Source organism: Ammospiza caudacuta, chromosome 3 (assembly GCF_027887145.1).
Source record: "Ammospiza caudacuta isolate bAmmCau1 chromosome 3, bAmmCau1.pri, whole genome shotgun sequence".
NCBI classification, from domain to species: domain Eukaryota; kingdom Metazoa; phylum Chordata; class Aves; order Passeriformes; family Passerellidae; genus Ammospiza; species Ammospiza caudacuta.
Genome location: NC_080595.1, coordinates 5,378,139 through 5,396,438, shown reverse-complemented (window position 1 = coordinate 5,396,438; position 18,300 = coordinate 5,378,139). Strand labels below are relative to the sequence as shown.

The following is an 18,300-nucleotide window of genomic DNA, read 5'->3' as shown; positions in this document are numbered from 1 at the left end:
GGACTAATTGAAATTCATCTCCTATTAGCTCTGCACTTTCCATGAAAATAAAAGTAGGATGGAAGTAAAGTAAGGAACAAAACTGCTTTAATGGCCCAAAATGAAGCAATTATTTTTTTTTCTCTTCACCTAAGCATAGTTTACTGCCTTATTAAAAGTGTGTTTGTAGGAATAGTCTTGCATTAAAATTCCAGTGCATGAATCACTGACTGGAGCCACCAATGCTTTAGCTCATACTGGGTTTCTCCTTTGGCTTTTGCAAACTGCAAAGATTCAGGTCACATTAGGGTCACTGAAGTCTTGTGCTTCTTACTTGTGGAAAATTAATGAGTCTGCTCTGCAGCAGGACGCTGACATTCAGGTAATAAACGATAAAACTACTGTAATGATCTTTATTTATGGCTGTTTTTTCTGTAGAAGGTTATTATGTTTACTCACAGATACATACATTTTCATGTAGTTAAATAATAAAAGCATCCTGAGGAACTGCTCTCTGTTCAGTAGACATAATTTCAGTCCATAATGAATATCTGCAGTTCCTAGACTACTAGCACTGTCATCTAAAAAGCCACTAATATTGTAATAAGCAGAAGCAGTAAATTGTTGATTTACAAGAGGTCAATAAAGGAGCATTGCTTTCCCTGATCTAATGCAGTTGTATTTAATATTACCATATAAACAAGAATTTTAATTTTCCTTGAGAAATGTAGGACTCTCATCTGATCTTGTCCATCCCCAAATGCCAGTGTCTACTGCAGGAACTGAGCTTCTCTCTGAGGGGGCTGTGCTGCCCAAGGGTGAAGGGTCTCAGCCCAGCCTTGCCCTGCAGTCAGAATGGAGCTTTTCTTGGCTGTGCCTCAGGGAAGACCTCCTCATCCTCCTTTTACAGCCACAGCATCCTCTTCACTCATATCTTTGACTCCCTGCAAGTTGAAAACATGTAAATGTAGCACGAGGCTGTCAGCACCTGCACACCACATCCTGGCCTGCACTGTCAGCACGTGGAGTTAATAAAAATGAGTAGAGCAAAGCTGGTCTTTACCCAGGGGTTCTACTGGGCTGCTTCTTGCATTACACCCTGCTGCAGCAGAGAAAAAACAATCAGGCTTACATCTGTGTTCTCTTTTGGCACTCTCCTGAGGCCAGTGTAGCTGCAGACAGGTGTCCTGGCAGGCACAAGCTATGGGATAGATTCTTCTGGCTTGGGAAGTGATGGACACACTGGAACATTCCTGTATTCTATATGATATTTATGGAAGTAGTAAGATCTTTTCTTCACATGTTTTCAAATTGGTACATTTGCAGATAAAATGATTCTGTCCCTCGGGTCATGGCTGTGAACAGCAGAAATATGTTTTCTGTCACTGGTGTGCAGTGTCCTCATGGGGCAAGTCTTTTCTCTGGCAGCTATGAAGAGAGATGTTTCTTTGGCACCTACAAGTAGCCAAACTGATGGGGACAAATAAAATAACCTTGTAGTCAAAGGGGAATAGTAGAACATCTGTTAACATTTTTATCATTAATATTCTTGGGAGCTGGGGCTGTGTGCCTGCTCAGATTAGTATTGCCCTGCATCTCATGCAGTAAAACATGGTCCAGTGAGATTAGCTCAGCCCATAAAAAATTACAATTCAGGGCATTGGGGATGCTGTCACTTGTGACAAGATGTAAATGCCACCACTGAGACAAACATTGGTTGGTTGTAGCACTTCCCAGGTGAGAAACATGAAAGCACTGGGAAGGTGGTTTTTGGGCATCCTTGTACTGACAGGACACATCTGAAACAGAGGAGCTGATGTGGGCATGGGCAGGCAGGTGGGGGTGTTCCTGCCTCCCTCTAGACCCTGCCACTTGCTCAGGGCTGGGGCAGCTGAGTGTGGCATGGCTGTGGGGTGTGTGGCACACAGAGAGCTTGCAGGGCTGGGCTCTGGCCCTCAGATGAGGAGTTCCATTTTGCCTGGGTTGCTTAAAGGCTTAGAGGATCACACAACAGACAAATGCTTCCTGTTCCAAGAAGAGGGTAGAGGGAATGAAAGGGAGAGCAGCAGGTCTCAGTCTTGCTCAGAGGAATGTCAGGGTTTTATATGAAGCCATCCTGAGATAAAACACACAGCTGCTCTGCTGCCTCCCAGCTCTGCCTCTCTTATTGTCAGCCCTTAGGCTAGAGAGCCCTATCATGCTCACATAGAACAGATCCTCCCCTCCTCATGTTCCTGCTCAGCTCTGACTGTACCATTTGAAGTGGCAGCAGTTCAGGACAAGAATGAGCAGGGCCCTGCCCTGCAGTGCCAGGCAGGAGGGATTGATCAGGTCTGAGCTCTCTTTGCCCAAGGCAGGAGGATGGGGCTGCATTCAGGAGCTGTTTCTGTGCTGGTGCTGATGCTCTGCAGAAGGAGCAGCAGTTCCTACACGCTGCTGTCATGGCAGCTGCTGGGATGGATGGCTGCCTGCAGCTTGCTGAGCTCCCAGCAGTGAGCAGGGATGGAACTGGCTCTGGGCTGGGCTCTGTGCCATGTGCAGCTGCCTCAGAGTTGTGCTGAGCTCTCCTCACCACCAGGGACGGGTACATCCCTGTTCTCTGGAGATCAGGCTTTGGCAGAAGGGAGTGGCAGCACTGGTGACCTCCATGTGGCACAAGGGCTTGTTTTCTGTAATTTGGCCTTTCCATGGCTTGTGGGGGTTTTCTGAATGCTGTATTGAATTTGATTCTGTCTGCTCCCCCCTCCGTCAGTCCTTTGAATAAGCAAAATTAGGGAGAGGGGGAGAACAAAATAAAAATGGTTATTTATTTATTTATAAGCCCTAGAGGCTTTTCAATCAAAGTAATTCAGATTATGGGGTCAGGATGAATATCATATTTCTGTGTTAAGTATTTGCCTACTTTGTGGGATGTTTTGTACAGATTCTTCACTAAATTATCTTAGCTGCTGTTGCTAGGTAACATTGTTTGCTTCATAGCATCAGAGAAACAAGAGGGTCAAAGAGTGCAATTCCACGTTATTATCATCTGAGTTACACTAATAAGGTTTTCATTGTATGTCTAGGAAATCTTTTGCCCTTTTTTTTCCCTCTTAGAGAACATCATTGTCTATGGGAACACAATTGACACGTACACCACGGTAGAAGGCCTCTTATCCCTTGGGATCGAGGGTTCCCGCATCCATCTGGTGTGGGCTCCGCCAGGCTCTGCCAGCCCCTGCCTGCTCGAGGCCGCCCTGGAACAAGCAGTGTGCGAGGCTCTGGAAGGGGCACGTGTGGTTGTGCACCCCAACAGCATCCTGGCACAGTGGGGACACGGTGACAACGGCCTCCTCACCTGGGCTGCCTTCACCACTGCCTCCACCCTCCTCCACCTGCAGTGCTCTGTAAGTACGCGCTGCCCGCGCCGCGCCTTCCCTTCAGGCTGGGCTTTTAACATGAAAGCTGTTGAGTTGTGATTTCAGGTCCTTCCCCTGAAGATTCCCTCCCAGGTGTATCAATCACCTCTCCTTTCTCCTGCCAAGCACTGTCTGTCAGTCCTAGAATTCCAGAAGTGATTGGCAGATTGAAAGGATGCCCTCTACCCCTGGGGACCATTGGGCCATCCAGGTGTCCTTTGTCCCTTGAGACCTCCCCTCCTGTACCTGGTTGGTGGCTTCCTACCCCTTCCCTTCCCCTCTCCCTGGGGTTAAAATGAACAGCAACCATGCTGTTCAGAGAGTTCTGTTGGAGCTATTGCTGGATTCAGAGGCCTGTGGGCCAGAATAATAAAAGCTCTGAATCAAAACTCTCCATCAGAACTGACTCCTTTCCTTCACCATCCTCTTAAAGCTTCTCCACCAAAGGTAAACCTTTGGAGCAGACCCTCTTCAAGGAGGAGGCTCCATCCTGCCACCACCAGAGCTCCTGCAAGCCTGGACTTGTCTCCAAGTGCCCAGCTGCAGCATCCAGTCAGCCAAAAGTGTCTGGGGTAAAACACCACACATCCAGCCAGCCAAAAGTGTCTCTGGGGTAAAACGCCACAGCTGCCACTATTTAGTTCAGCAGCAAGGGCCAGACAAGCTTAGGCACATCCCATCCAGCTATATTGGTAAATTCCAATAAAAAGCCATCACATTTACCTGCTCCATCTATTTCCTCATTGTCTCTAGGAGATTGAACTTGTTAGTCTCAATGATTATTTTTTAAAAATCCAAATAAACCTATTGTTAGTGTCCTGACTGATTTGGATTGAAATGTATTTAAGTCACCTGACACACAAGTAATTGTGACTGCTGAGTGACAAATACTCTTAATTCATTTTCAAAGTAATTCTAGAAATCCTTTTCTTATTTAAATGTGCAGTTACTCCTGTCTATAGTTATGTGCATTTAATTGTCACAGTAGAAGCCAAAACCACTAGGATAGTATGTAACTTAATGAAAATATATTTTAAGCACGTTCCTTTCCCTCTACACAAGTTTTTTTCACTTCCAGTACCAATATTTTATGGAAGCTGTTGGTGTGGCTCTGCTCTGAGCCTGGGGGCAGGTTCTAGCCTTTCCTAAGGGCCAGCATAGTTCTGTTTTGCTTTATTGGGCTAATCCACAGGAGTGAGACACATCAAAACCTGCATCCATAGGGAGCCACCAAGACCCTCTGCACTCCCCCCTGTGCAACTGTTGGGGTTAACTGTGGAGAGGATGAGCCCTGTGCCTCTCTCTCCCAGAGAGCTCCTCAGGTGTTGGGGTCCCTGCTCTGCAGCCCTTTTCTTTTTCACATAGGGATGGTAAAGCCTTTTGTGATGGGGTGAAGACCTCATACAGCACTTCTATCCATAGCAGTCTCCTGGTCTTCATATCAGTAATGACGCTCTTCCCACTCTCTTCTTTTTCTTTGAAATCTCTCTATTTTTATCCTTCCACAAACATCTTGACGTGGTTGTTTTTTTGTAACTTGGTATCCACTGACCAGCTCCCCTCCAGCCCCACCTTTTCCCCACCACCTTGTCTGCATGGTCCTGCACTGTTCCTTCAGGTGCCCCTTGCTTTGGGGTTTCTTTCTCCTGCCCATTTGTGCCCCATGCTCCTCCTTCCTCCATCCACGGTCTTTCCCTGTGGAGGTCTCTCTTTCACAGCCTCTAAGATGAAAGACCTCAATTACCTGTGATATCAAGGGCTTTGTATTCTCCAGAAGCAGTTCAGCTGCCATGCAAGGCTGCTGTGTCTGCCTCCAGCCATGTGGGAGGCTGGACTCAGAGGAGGAGCAGGCTCTGGAGAGCAGCCCCACCAGGAAGGCAGCTGCATTCATGAGAGACCAGGCTCTGCAGGAATCATCTCTGCAACAGCTCTGGGCCTTTTGGGATTGCAGCCAGTATCAACTCTTGATTGGCAGTTCTTGGGAGCTTAATTTGTTGAGTCCTGCAGGATAAAAACAACAGGAGAAAATATCTTCTTTCCCTAAAGCAGCAGCCTTCCTCTTCCCTACCTCCAGCCCAGGCTGACAGATGGCTCCCACCTGGAGGTTGCACCCTCCAGTGACCCTGTCCTGCCTGTCAGCCAGCAGAATGTGGGGCTGTGTGGTCCTCCGGCACTCATGGGCAGAGCTTCCTTGATTTTTGGCTCCCTGAGCTGGTCAGAATTCCCTTAGCTGTGCATAGTTAATCACTCAGTTTATCTATGAACAAGCCCAGGGCTTCTGTCTCCTTCACTGCTGCATCTCTGCTTATGCCAGTGCTGCTAAAATTTCCAGCTCCCTGTGCCTTTTCTTTCAGGCAGTTGAGTATCTGACACTTGCCCTGAATCCCCAGGAAAGCTCTTTGGGGGTACAACTGGGTAACAACAGTCACAGATTTGTCCTGAGCTGGTGCTAATGGAAGGACAGATTACAGATGTTGCTTTCACCTGGCACAATTAAGTCTTGGGCTTTTCAGAATGAAGGCAGCAAGGGAAAATGTGCTCATATGAAACCCTTCCACCCTTTCCTCAGCCAGTAAAGTAATATTTCTTGCTGCAGGGACAGCAACTTGTTGTCTGATGGTTTTAAAAGCTGAGGGCACACACAGTATGTGCTAAGGGCACTGAAACTTGCTGCTGTGAGTTTCACGGGAGTGAAATGTTGGAGTTTTTAAACTATCTAATAACCAGAAGCAGATGAGTCTAGTTTAGTAATTCTCCTTTCTGCTGTCTTGGTCTTAACTTTGGTAGCTGTAAATGCTGGATCAGAAGGATCTCTCTGCTGTTATAGTGTGGCTAAAATCATACTGTATTTCACATTCTTGTTTTGTAAAATAACATTCAGAATAAGATCTGGGTTTTAATGTATGAAGTCAACCAATAAGTAATATATAATTATCTTCACTTATTTACATCTCTTTTTAGGCATTTTTTAGCTTTGCCTACAGGACACTGGATTATGACATCTTTAAGGCTGTCACTGATGCTTGCCTTGTTTTTGATGGAAGAGTTGTGATTGATACCAAGTTCCACACCAATGATGCCAGCATCAGGGCTGCAGGTCCTCTGACAAAGTTCTCCAGGAGATACTACAGGGATGAATTAACACACAGCAACTTCAACTCCAAGGAGATTGGCTTTGAGCTTGCTGTTTCCATGCTGAGTCTCTTTGATTCAAAGCTTCAGCCCAGTTCTGAGCCACCAGAAGGCTCGGACAGACTCATCCCCGTATACAGGAGGTGTAAAGTTCAAGGTATGTCCAGCTGGATTTCTGTCACACTTCCATCTCCTCTCAGGTATTTTTGCTCATCTATAGTGTAGGCAGGTCTGTCTCACCTTAGAAATGATGGATTTTCAAAACATTTGAAAATCGTCTAAACCAGTGCAGTACAGCACTCAAGGCTCCTTATGTACTGGAAAAAGATAATGGCAGAAGGAGGACAGACAAATATATTATTTTGTTCATTGTTAATGACTTAATAAGCCTCATATTTTCATTTATGGCAGGTGGTGTTCTTCCTGGAGGTTATAACTACTTGCACATTTCCAAGCCTGGAATCCCTGTGCCCTTGGATGTAGAACTTGACCCGTATGATCGTGTAAGTTAAATAATGGAACTTTTCTTGTTTTGTCCTCCCTGTTTGTTTGAAAAGGTGTTCCTGTTTAGGGTAGCTGCTTCTGGAGGCACAGTACCCACCAGGTACAGCTGGAGAGAAAACCAGGAGCAGTCTGGTTTCTGGTTTCAGTTCAGCTAACTGAACCTCTTGGGTGTTCCTTTCCACATTTCCTAGTATTTGGCTTTCTCCAAAGACCCCTGGTTTCCGTGCAGAGGACACAGAACAGTATTAGCAGCATTTCATGCTTTCAGCCTTCTTTACTCCCTGCAGTATGGTGCTGCAAGTGCATGCAGATGATGGCAGTCTGGCAGGGAAATTCAGCTGATTTCTAGAAGAGCAGGAAGTATTGTGGAAGAGATGCTCTGTGCTGCTAGAAAATAGCAAGTCCTGCAGCTGTGAGAGTTGTCTTGGAACAGGGCACGGGGAAGCACTCACCATGCTGGGCTGCATTCTCTTACTGGAGAACTTGAGGCAAGAAAAGGTCTAGATTAATGTCTTTTAAAGCCAGAGAGGACTTTCCACCTAGACAAGATCCTCTTTCATGTAGATTCTACCTTTCTCCTTGGGAATTTCTGCATCAAGCCCATTTTTGCAGTTGATTTAAAGAACAGCTTTTAAAAAGCTACTTCAGTGCTGATTCTAAAACCTGAACAGCAGTGAAACAAATGGGTTTTTTAAAAAGGAAGTGGTTTAGGGAGGGGAATCAAAGCATGGCTCACCTTGCTTTTCAGATCCAGGATGAGCCATCCAGAGCAGCATGTAGTGGAGAGCAGAAAGGACTATCAGAGAGGGGAATTGGTTTTGTTACTCCAAATTGCTAGAATATGATTAGACTTACTTTGCTGCCACTCTGATTACTTGCTGATTACCTGAAAAGGGACGACATTTTTAAAAGCCACTCCAGAAACTTTGTGTAAAAATCCTAAAATAATTTTCTAAGAAAGAAGTAAGAGAAGCTAGTGAAAGGTACTGGCTTAGGTGTGGAAATACTAAAGGTTTCTGTAGCCTAGCAACAGGTTGTACAAATGTATAAAACTGTGACGGGAATACAACTGGAAAAAATAGCTCCAAGTTATCTGATCATCCCACTGCAATGTGAGATTTGAAAGAAATTTTTACATTTTTGTCTGAGTGATTGATTTAGGTGGCTGAAGTTTGAGTGTGCTACAATTTGAGTGTGAACATTCAATATTCATCACAGTAAATGTGATGAGTCATGTGTGTGCTCTGTGTCATAAAGGAGGCTGAACAGAGTTCAGCTGAGTTACCCAAACAGAGCTATCCAGTGTTGTTTGGGATGCCCCAGGTCATCTTTCCTGACTCCAGCAGCTGCTCCAGGAGGTCACAGGTCTCTGTGGATCCAGTGTCATGCTGCCAGCACAGCCAGAGGGCCTGGGTTTCCCCAGGTGTCTGCAGTGACAGTGGGATGGGCAGTAACCAAACCAAACCACATGGAAAATCTGTGTCCAAGCCACAGCAACATTCCCAATGAACTGCTGTGCCAGGAGTTGTCTCTCAGTTTTAACAGGAGGGTTGTGGATATTAAGCAGTGAGAGCTGCAGGCTGGGAAGCCCTCGCTGACCCTGTACGTGCCAGGTTGGTGTTCTTGTCTCCACAGCTTTCCTGGTGTTTTCTGTTCTAGGGCACAGAGATTGTAACTGGGGAAGCCAGTCAGGGGAATTACTTCAGGATACACTTCAGCAGATACAATATGGTGGACAGCATCACCTGCTTTTCCAAGGAACCCTTCCCTGTGTCCAACTACATCTGCTTGTACGGGCAGCACGAGCGCCTCCTCAATGACCTGTACTACCGCTGGGGGGCCGGGCAGCTCACAGACCTCTACAGGTGAGGGGAGCTCATTGTTGTGCTCAAAATCTTCCTTCTGGCAGAATTTAAGGTTTGTCTCATTGTGCTTTGCCTTTTGGCTGCTTTCCCTTGGGAAAAAAAAAAAAAAAAAAAAGGTAGAAAAACAGATTTAAAAATATTTTCCATTATTTAGCAATATTGTCGGTAAAAATGTAAGTCCCGAAGACCTTCCTGGAAAGAGCTTTGTGTCTAAGATTTACTTAGAGGAGGAGCAATGGTTTACTTGATTATTTTTCATCTGAATGAGCATTTTGGTGTCTTTATCACTTTTGTTTAGAATATTCAGTAGGTTAATAATTAAGCTGAACTTGAACAATCCTTTATTACTGAACTCATGTTCAAAAGTCGCTTTTAAAAGTATTTTTGTTGCTTTGAATCAAATTTTTAAGTCAGAGGTTCATAGGGAGATTTTAAATAACTCATGGTGATAGTCACACTCAGCAACTTGCCTATTTTTATCTGGTGAGAGAGATTGAAGGCCTGGTTAGTTCTAGTCATGTGCCATCTCCTCTGAGAGAATGTTTCATTGCTTTTGATTTTCATTTGAAGAAATCCCTCACAAATGGTGCTTTGGAACAGAAACTGTCACAGATGGAGTAGTGAAGTACTGCCTTACATCAGCTGGGTAGAGACAGAAAGCCAGGCTCAGGAACAAATTATCAGTTTTTATTGTGATACAAAGTGGTGCCTGAAACATTTCCAGATTTGATTTTCTTCTATTTACAAGTGATTAGAAGAAAGACACAAATGGTATCAAAATTTTCAGATTAAATGTTATTTAGATAATAGTTTGTAAAAGTTTGCTGTGAAGAGTGTACTGTGGTCCAGAAGATGCTTGTGAATATTGCTGCTGTAGGGCTTGATTTATAGCAAATGTTGGGGTTGTTTTACAAGAGAGGAATGGGGCACAGCAGATGTGAAATTCACCTGAAATTCACTGTCAGTGAGTGTTAAAGAGGAACTGAAGGAGGGTGACACAAGTGCATGAGAGATGGGCTAAGCAGTTGATTTCCTCTCCTTGTCATGGCTCATGCTGATGGTACATTTGGAGCACTCGGAGAACTCCTTGGGCTGTGCAAGGTGCCATCAGTCCTTTTGGGGCATCACAGTGTGCACACACACATTGTGAGCTCACCTTTTCTGTGAACCACTCTGACATGTGGTATGGGGGGCATTTGTCAGAGGCACCAGCAAGTTTCACACCAGTAGTAACATCTGGAAGAATAAATCATCCTGCTTTGGGATTTCAGCCTGCAGCACAGGTAGCAGTATTTTCCTGACCTTGACCACAGGATCCCTGGTGTGCTGCACAGAGGGATACCATGTATCAGGGCCTCATCACATCCATTCAGCTCTCCTTAATTAGTGATGCTGAACTAATTTTGGACTTGTCTTTTACAGCCATTAGACAGTGATGTTGTTTGGGACCTTTTGCCTCATTATTTTATCTCGCCTCTCATTAGCCTGTGGCAGAATTCCTGAATTACAGTTGCCAGGTTTTTCTTATCTGTTTTTTTTTTTATTGCCTCCAGTTGTTTTCAGTCTTCTTTCTACCTTATCTTTAGATAGATTTGTTCCTTCTCTTCTTGCTCCTATGAATGAAATCCCATATGTTGCTCTGCAGCAGTGAACATATGCTGCTCTTTAATCCTTGCTTGTGTGGCTCTTGTGGCACTTTAGCACACACAGAGACACTCCCACTCATCCCAGCTTGGTGTTCCTGTTACACATGTCCACCCTGTGAGGAGGGAGCATTCTCCAGCAGGTGTAACAGGTAAACTCCCTGGCATCCCCATGGAACAGTCCTGGCACACAGCAAGCTGGCAAAGAAACTTGATGGTTTCAGAAGAATGTGGAGCAACAGAGGCAGTATAATGTACTCTCATAATATATCACATGTACAACACATCTACCTCCCCACAGTACAGTGTCACATAAAATGTGCATACATGTGTGTGCAGTGTGCAACAGACACTGCTAAAATCAAACCATGAGAAGACTGTTTGTTAGAAAACCCACTGAAAAACTCTTGTGAGTTGTCCTGAGACTTTTATGTAGATAAAAAGTGGTGCCTGTTTGGCTTTTGGTTCAGAATAGGAAAATGCATTCACTGATTTCTATGTGTGTGATAAAACAACTGGTTTTGGCCTCGTTCATGTGGTCTGTAAGGATCCCACATGAACATAAACCTGATGTGAGGACTGAGCTCCTGTCTTTGGATTTCAAAACCTTCCTTTTAAAGTAGTACCTGTTACACTTGCATCCACATCTACTGGCAAGATGTGAAGTGCCCTTAGTGAAATGAAAATATAGACTGTGAAAATGTGGTGTGCTAGTTCAGCTTGTAAACTTGATGGTTGGAAACATCTGTTCCCCTCCTCTCTTCTTTATGCCTCTGTTTTGGGAAGAGCCTTCGTACGAGGCAGGAAAATGCAGTGTTTTAATCTTTTGGTCTGCATTTAGATTTCCCAGCATGGCATCTCGTTCCAGGAATGGACACAGTGGAACAGCTGTCACCTGGGAGCTAATTTATTTCTGTGTAGCATGCAAATTATCTTTTAAATAATTAGGGACTTCACCTAGCAGTGAATTTCCTCACTGATTTGTGTTCGGTGTAAGAGCTGAAAGTTAACCCCATGGTACTGGATTTCCTGGCCAGAATGTGCCAATGCCATTCTCAAATCAGCTTTAACAACAGGCCCCTGAGATCCAGCAAACTTGACAAAGTCATTCTTTCTGGTTGTGTGCCTGGAGCCATAGCTAATGGGAATAATGAGGGAAACAACATTCCCTTTTGTCTGGAGAATAGCTCCATTGATTTGGGTGTGAGTTCAGCAGGATTTAAAAGCTGCGGGACTTGACCTACAACCAAAGGAAGGATTGGTCACTGGCTGGACTCTTGGAGGAGGTGAGGCACACATTGTCCTCCTTTCTAGTTGCCTTGTGCCATGCAGTGGGTGCTCTCCTTGCACTTGGGCCTGCAGCCAGTGCATTCCTCAGCAGAGGGGCCTGACAGTGCAGTTCTTCTATGCCAGGGCAGGAAAAAATGTAGGAGCCAAAGGCTCATCACCTGTGAGTTCAATGGCATTACTCACTAGATTTGGAATCCACTTCAGGAAGGAGTTTTCTGCAATTTTTATTCATTTCCCATCAGGCTGCATCTCAAAAAGTCAACTAGAATTTGAGTCCCCAAGAGCAAGGCTCTTTCTTGCAGGGAGTCTTTTTTCCTGAAGAAAAAAGGAAGCAAATTCTGGTGATGTGCTCTGAAGGGATACCATGGTGTATGCCATGCTCCTGGCCCCTCCTCACTTGCTGAAAGGCCTTCAGAATATTTCCATTATTATTGCCCTAGCAGCAGATAAAAGAGAGGGGTGGAGAGAGAGGTCTGAAGTTTTTTTTCTTTTCTTTTTAAGTTTATAGATTTACTGGTCATCAGTCCTCCACACTACTTCACGGAGGAGGAATGCAACCAGCATTCCTTTTGTGTCCTCCTGAGCTGAGGGCAGCTGCAAGGCAGTTGCCAAGTTATGGAACATGTCCACAGAGCAGTGGAATCTCCCTCTGCTGCATCTTAAGTACAAAACAGATAATTAGAGGATCTCCTGATACTTAGCAACCAAATGGATGCTCACTGGCATCATGCCTTTAATATGAGATAGAAGTGCTTTATCTAAGGTTCATTTGGCATTAATGAAAATCAAATCTAACATAAATGCATAAAAATCTGACCCACTAGATTCTAAAAAACTTAAGGAGCTTGTTTTGCAAATGAGATGTGAGTGGCTTTTACTTGGGATTTTGTAATTGTGTGTTAATGAACTGGCTGTTAGCCATGACCTGCAGAAGATGCTGGTTGTGTCTCAGTTGTGTGGCACTCACAGCAGTGGTGGGGTGAGGGCAGCACCAGGCAGGGGCACAGGGGAGCAGTGCACAAAGGCAGGGCGTGTTTTAATGAGGGATGAGGAGAGAAACCTCACAAGCATGGTCATCCAGGCAGGGCTCAAAAACACTTGGCTATATTTTGTTTCAAGAGCTTTGTTTCCAGGACTTGTCAAATTGGAAATTTGCTTCTCTGCACAGGGGTCTTGGGCACCATAAGGGGGGAGAAGCCCCCAGCAGACATGACCAGGCCTCTTTGGCAAGAAGGAGCTGAGAGAGTGGGTTTTGTGGCAGTACTTGAGTGTAGGACAAAAAGCACAGGGGATTTAGGTAAACTGTAGTCACAAAGAAATGTTTTTTCCTCAGTGCCAGAATGCAGGTAGGATTCAGTTTTCCCTGAGGAAGGGAACAGGTGATGCATGCATGGACTTGTGGAGATCCATGCCAGGTGGTTCCCAGAAGGCCTGTGTGCTGCTGTCCAGGAGCTGGGGACCCTGAAGAAAATCCACAAAGTGACACAGCTTCAGCTGCACCAGGCCACAGAGCATGAGGCTGCCAAACATGCTGCAGGAATATGTGAAGGGAGTCAGGCTCCCTTTCCCTGAGAGGCTTTGGAAAATCCACCCAGAAACTGTAAACATGGATAACAGCATCAGATGTTTCCTTAGCTGCTCTCTTCAAGCCCTGTCTTTTATTTTCACGTTGCATTTTCATACTGGCTGTATAAGCTAAATGTTCAAAAGTACTTTGAGCTGCATGAACTGCATTCTCTTATTTTGAAGTAATCATTTAGGTTTTTCCACTGAAGTTCACCTCCCACATCCTGGTGCTGTTAACATCAGGCTGAAGGTGATCTGTTAAGCAGTGTCATTCAGTGAGACTGTTGAGCAGAAACACCACACTCAAATGCATTAAGGAAAAGAACAACATTTAATGTTTTCAGCATTATTGTTGAAAGGTAGTGAGAATTTCATTACTTACAGGCTGGATAATCAGTGATTATTTAAACATGAAATGCATGCTACCAGCATGGAAAAGCTGGTTTTAACCCAAGCTTTCTGAAATGAAGAGTGGTTGTTAAGAGGAGCACTAGAATGCCCTGCTGCTGTCTGGAATCTGCTGGATCCCACACCATTACCCACAGTGGGATTACATTTGAGGGACTCTACTGTAGGCTTTTGTTCATCAGGCAGACTCTGAGATGTTTCTTCTGCAGGGTTAAAAAAGACCAGAAAGGAACTCAGTAACAGGTAGTGAGCATGACTGAGAGGGACTAGTGCTGCTCTGTACCTTCTGCAGCCTAATTAGAGGGAAATGTGTATGCTTTTCCTGAGGAGAGAGAGACAGGGAAAGGAAAGAGGAACACGTTGAAGGGATATCAAAGCACTGAGGGCTTTTTCGCTCCCGGAATTAACCGCTCACCCCACAGTGCTCTGCTACAGCTGCACTTACTGAGCAAATCGATACAAATGGCTGGAGATTTCCAGATATTAAGTAGCTTTAAAGGAGCAGCTAACTTGCCAATGAAGAGCCATGTTACTAAGAAACCCCACATTCAAATTAGTAAGTTAAAGCTTGTCAGCTGAACCCTGCCACATTAATTTGCAGCCAAACCTTGCTGATTCATACAAGTAATTATGCAAACCATTATGAATGATTGAATCCATAAACAATTACAGAAAAGCAATCATACTCCTGCACACAGCCTGTTTGATGGTTTTGTGCCTCAGGTTTAATTTCCTTTAAATAATTTTCATAATACATTATGTGTGAAATAACACTATGTGAAAAAAATGCAGTAAGCCTGATGTCAGGGTCAGCCACAAAGTGCTCATAGAGCACAGACAGCAGCTTTAAAAAGCACAGAGGTTAGAAAGTTCAGAGAGCAGTTCAGTGAGAGCTGGTACACCACAACTGCTGTGATCTACTAAGGTGTCTAAACTTTACCAAATACCAGTGCTGAAATAACAGGGAGTCTCTCCTGAGGCCACTTAGGAGAACAGGAAAGGGCTGCATTATCTCAATACCAGGATCTGCTTTCTGAAGGTGCCTCTGGGTACAGTGCTGTAACATTTCCAGGATATTAAAACTGCAGCAGAGCTGATTTATCAGTCATGATGGATCACCAGCATATTGGGAGGGAGGATGCTGGTGAGTGGTGCAGTGTCACCCCCTGACGTCAGCAGGTCCCTGCAGCAGCCCCAGGGAGGCTGGTCTGGACCAGCAGGAGCAGTGTCACCCTCAACGAGGTCTGGAGTCAGTGGCCATTTTTCCAGAACAAGAATTGCAAGAGCAGTTGTCCTTTGCACTGGTTTGCCATTGCAGTGCTGTTTAAAAGGGGATTGTAAACCACGAGTCTTAAACCAGTCATCTTCCAAAGACAAGACATTGCAGTTTATGTGAGAAGAGGTAAAAAAGCACAGCCTTCCTCTCCAGGGTTTGCTTCTCAAAAGGAACAAAAGAAATGTCAGCTTGTGAATTTGTGAGCACTATTGTTACTTTGTGAACCTGCTCTGTGGATTCACTCAGATTTGTTGTCCATAAGGCTGTTGGTTTCACTAATTACCGAGTGAGAGCAGTAACAGAGTCCCGGATCACTGAATTTAACAGGAGATATTCAAACACCTGGACAAGCAGGTGTTCAGGGAGCACAACTGCAGAGCAAAGCAGTAAAGGCCCTTCTTGCTACAAACAGGCTGTTGGTTTGCATTTGCTGCTCAGCAGTTGTAGGTGAATGTTAAGAAATTGCAGGTCAGGGAATATGTTATGTCTTTTGTGCTGAAGAACAATGCTCTCAGGTGGTGCTCTAGGGGATTTTACACAAATTGGTCTTGCTTTTTACCTATGTAAACAAGCTGTCTTTTGAAATTATTGGTCATATGAATGCAGGAAATGCTCACTGGAGCATTTATTTATATTGTCTTTAAATTAACACACTATGATTCCTGGTCCAGCTATCCAAGGTATATCAGGAAACATTTGGTATCTTTTGCTGGTATTACCGTGTCTTGGTAATTAAGAGTCTTAAAGACATGCATATCCTGTTCTCAAACCAACACATTTTTAATTTTGCTGGCAAGATGGGATGTTCCATCTTTTGTGCTTGTGTTGGAGAAAAGACTTTTGTTCATCTGCAGGCTGTGGTTGGGAAGTATTGTCAGGATGGCCTGAAAATTGAAATTGCATTGCATCCCATCGCTCCACAACACTTTACTCTTCCCACTCCTGAGAAGTGGAAGTCCCTGCTCTGTGTAGGCACTCCTGGTGTAATTGTGTTCCACTTGAGCCCGTGTCAGCTGAACAGCTTCAGTCTCCTCTGTGCTTGTTCTCCTGGGGTGATTCCTGGGATGTGTGAGCAGCAGCCTTTCCCTGCCTGACTGGGCTCCCAGCTTTGGCTATCATGGCTATCACCAAAGGCACCACTGAGAGACTCACTGAGAGGCACCACCAGAGCCACCCACACGTGCTAGAGAATGACTTTGTATGTCCTGAAATCTGAGGATTTGAGAAGGGATGGAGTATCTTCCAGTGCTATACCCCCATGCCACCAGACCTGACTCAGGTGGCAGGTCAGCGTTGGGTCCTTGCTGCCAGAACATAGAACCATCTTCCACAGGAGCAGAGGCTTCTTCTCCAATGTGGTATGTTCCTGCAAATGAAATGGAGAGTGACTCTAGGCAGCTGTGTGTACACTCATTTTTACTTGCTAGCAGTGCCCAGCTCTGTCCATTTTATTTATATTTCTTGCAAAGGGAAGGATTCTGTGCCACAAAATATTTCCTTCCTCCTTGCCTCTCATCTAATGTAGGCTACACCTCACAAATGAGGCAGAACAGACTTGAGATGTTGTTTGTCAATGAAAGGTGAGCCCAGCTCCTTAGCAACGCAGAGGATGTTGTTCATTGTCTTCTGCAGGAGCCCATTCCATCCCACCCGTCACAAACGCCTTCCCCCAATCGCTGTCATCACCAGAAAGGCTTCCAGCAGGGATCCCCGCTAGGAAGTGACCAAGTTTGCACACCCCTTATGTTCCTGGCAGACACTGTCATCTTGTACACATTTAGCCTGATCACTCTGGCAGGTTATGAAAGACTAAATGGTGCAAACACATGTGGCAGATGCCGTTCTTGTGATAGCGGAGGAGCCGCTGAGCCCCTGTTGGGAGGGTGCCAGCTCCGTCTCGTACACTGAAGAGCTTTATACTTTGAAGCCTTCCACGGCTTGCCCTGAGGGACTGCTGCTGAAGTGGTAATAAAATTCAGAATGAGCCTCAGAAAGTCAACTTGTTGGTTTCAAATGGGGTTTTTCATTATTAAGCTTCCCTTTAGCAGCCATATGTAGAGCTGCTCTGTCAAAAACACCGTGTACCCATCCTGAGAAAGGTGATTGGAACTGAAAAGATAAATAGATGGAAGCACAGAGCCGGCAAAGAAAGTGAATTGTTTGTGTGAGCTGAATCTCCAAATGGCCCTTGGTGTTCTTCAGGTGAAGGGAAGTGAAGGAAGTCTGGGAGTAAATTTTGGTTAGTTAGGAGCTCCTTCTGGCAGTCTGTCTAGAAAATATGGACAAGGCATTCTCTGCTCCCCAAAACCAGGCATTTTATTTGCATTTAATATTCAAATTTCGGGTTTTGAGCTCCAAATCTGTGTAAATTGACCAGAACAGTAAAGTTGTGATTATAGATGGAGCTGGTGACAATAGCAGGAATATGTAGCACCTCTGAAACATTTATAAAGAGCATTAAGTGCAACGCCTCAGTGAGGCAGGTGAGCCCCTTAACTGAGGTAAGGCAGTTGGGAAGGTTGCCCCTCAGTTGAGAGAGGAAATCATCTGCTCAGGATTATAGTCTTAAGATGCCAGTTTGAAGACAAAACAATTGGCCAGCAGAACATGACTTTTACCACAGTATATCAGTAAAAATAGTCTTTAATTACTTTAATGTATTCTTGTATAACACCTTCCTTTCTCTCTTTGCTATTTATTATCAACAGTGAATTAAAGGTTTGTGTTGGGTGGGGTTTTTCTTCTGAAATTGAAGAGGTTTTAAATATTGGGGGATGTTGTGTTTTTCTCCAGCTCTCTGCACACCTTTGGGGCGTGCAGTTACTGAAACAAGGATCCTTAAAGCTGAGCTCATCCTAACCTGCATATCCAAATGAGCAGGTGTCAGTCCCAGTAACTCCTGGGCTAGGCAGCACTTGCTGTAGCAAGGATGTGATGCTTGGAATGGTGTCCATAAATATTTATACTTTGAAAAGGTCTGTGGGGGAGAGAGAGCCCTGCTGTGCTGCAGATCAAGCAGATTCCAAGAGGCAGCCCCAGCCAGCCTAGCACTCAGAGGGGAATGAGGTGCTGGGGCAGAGAGGGGCCAAGCACATGGACATCCAGCCAAGCTGTGTCAGGTGCACAGAGCATTTCAATGGGTGTGAGGGAGAGCTGAGGTGTCTTTGGAGCAGGAGGGGGAAATCCTGCCCTTGGGCATGGAGGAAGTAAAATCTGCAGAGAGGAAACTGCACGTTAGT

At 45.0% G+C, this 18,300-nt stretch overlaps 1 protein-coding gene across 1 annotated transcript in view; it reads left to right on the top strand.

Moving 5' to 3' along the window:
• CFAP61 (cilia and flagella associated protein 61) overlaps nt 1-18,300 on the top strand; it is an 86,222-nt gene that overhangs the window by 56,809 nt on the left and 11,113 nt on the right. The window contains exons 20-23 of the mRNA XM_058802222.1: nt 3,076-3,365; nt 6,339-6,666; nt 6,921-7,012; nt 8,673-8,878. Of these exons, the coding sequence (XP_058658205.1) occupies nt 3,076-3,365; nt 6,339-6,666; nt 6,921-7,012; nt 8,673-8,878 (916 nt within the window). The remainder of the gene's footprint in view (nt 1-3,075; nt 3,366-6,338; nt 6,667-6,920; nt 7,013-8,672; nt 8,879-18,300) is intronic.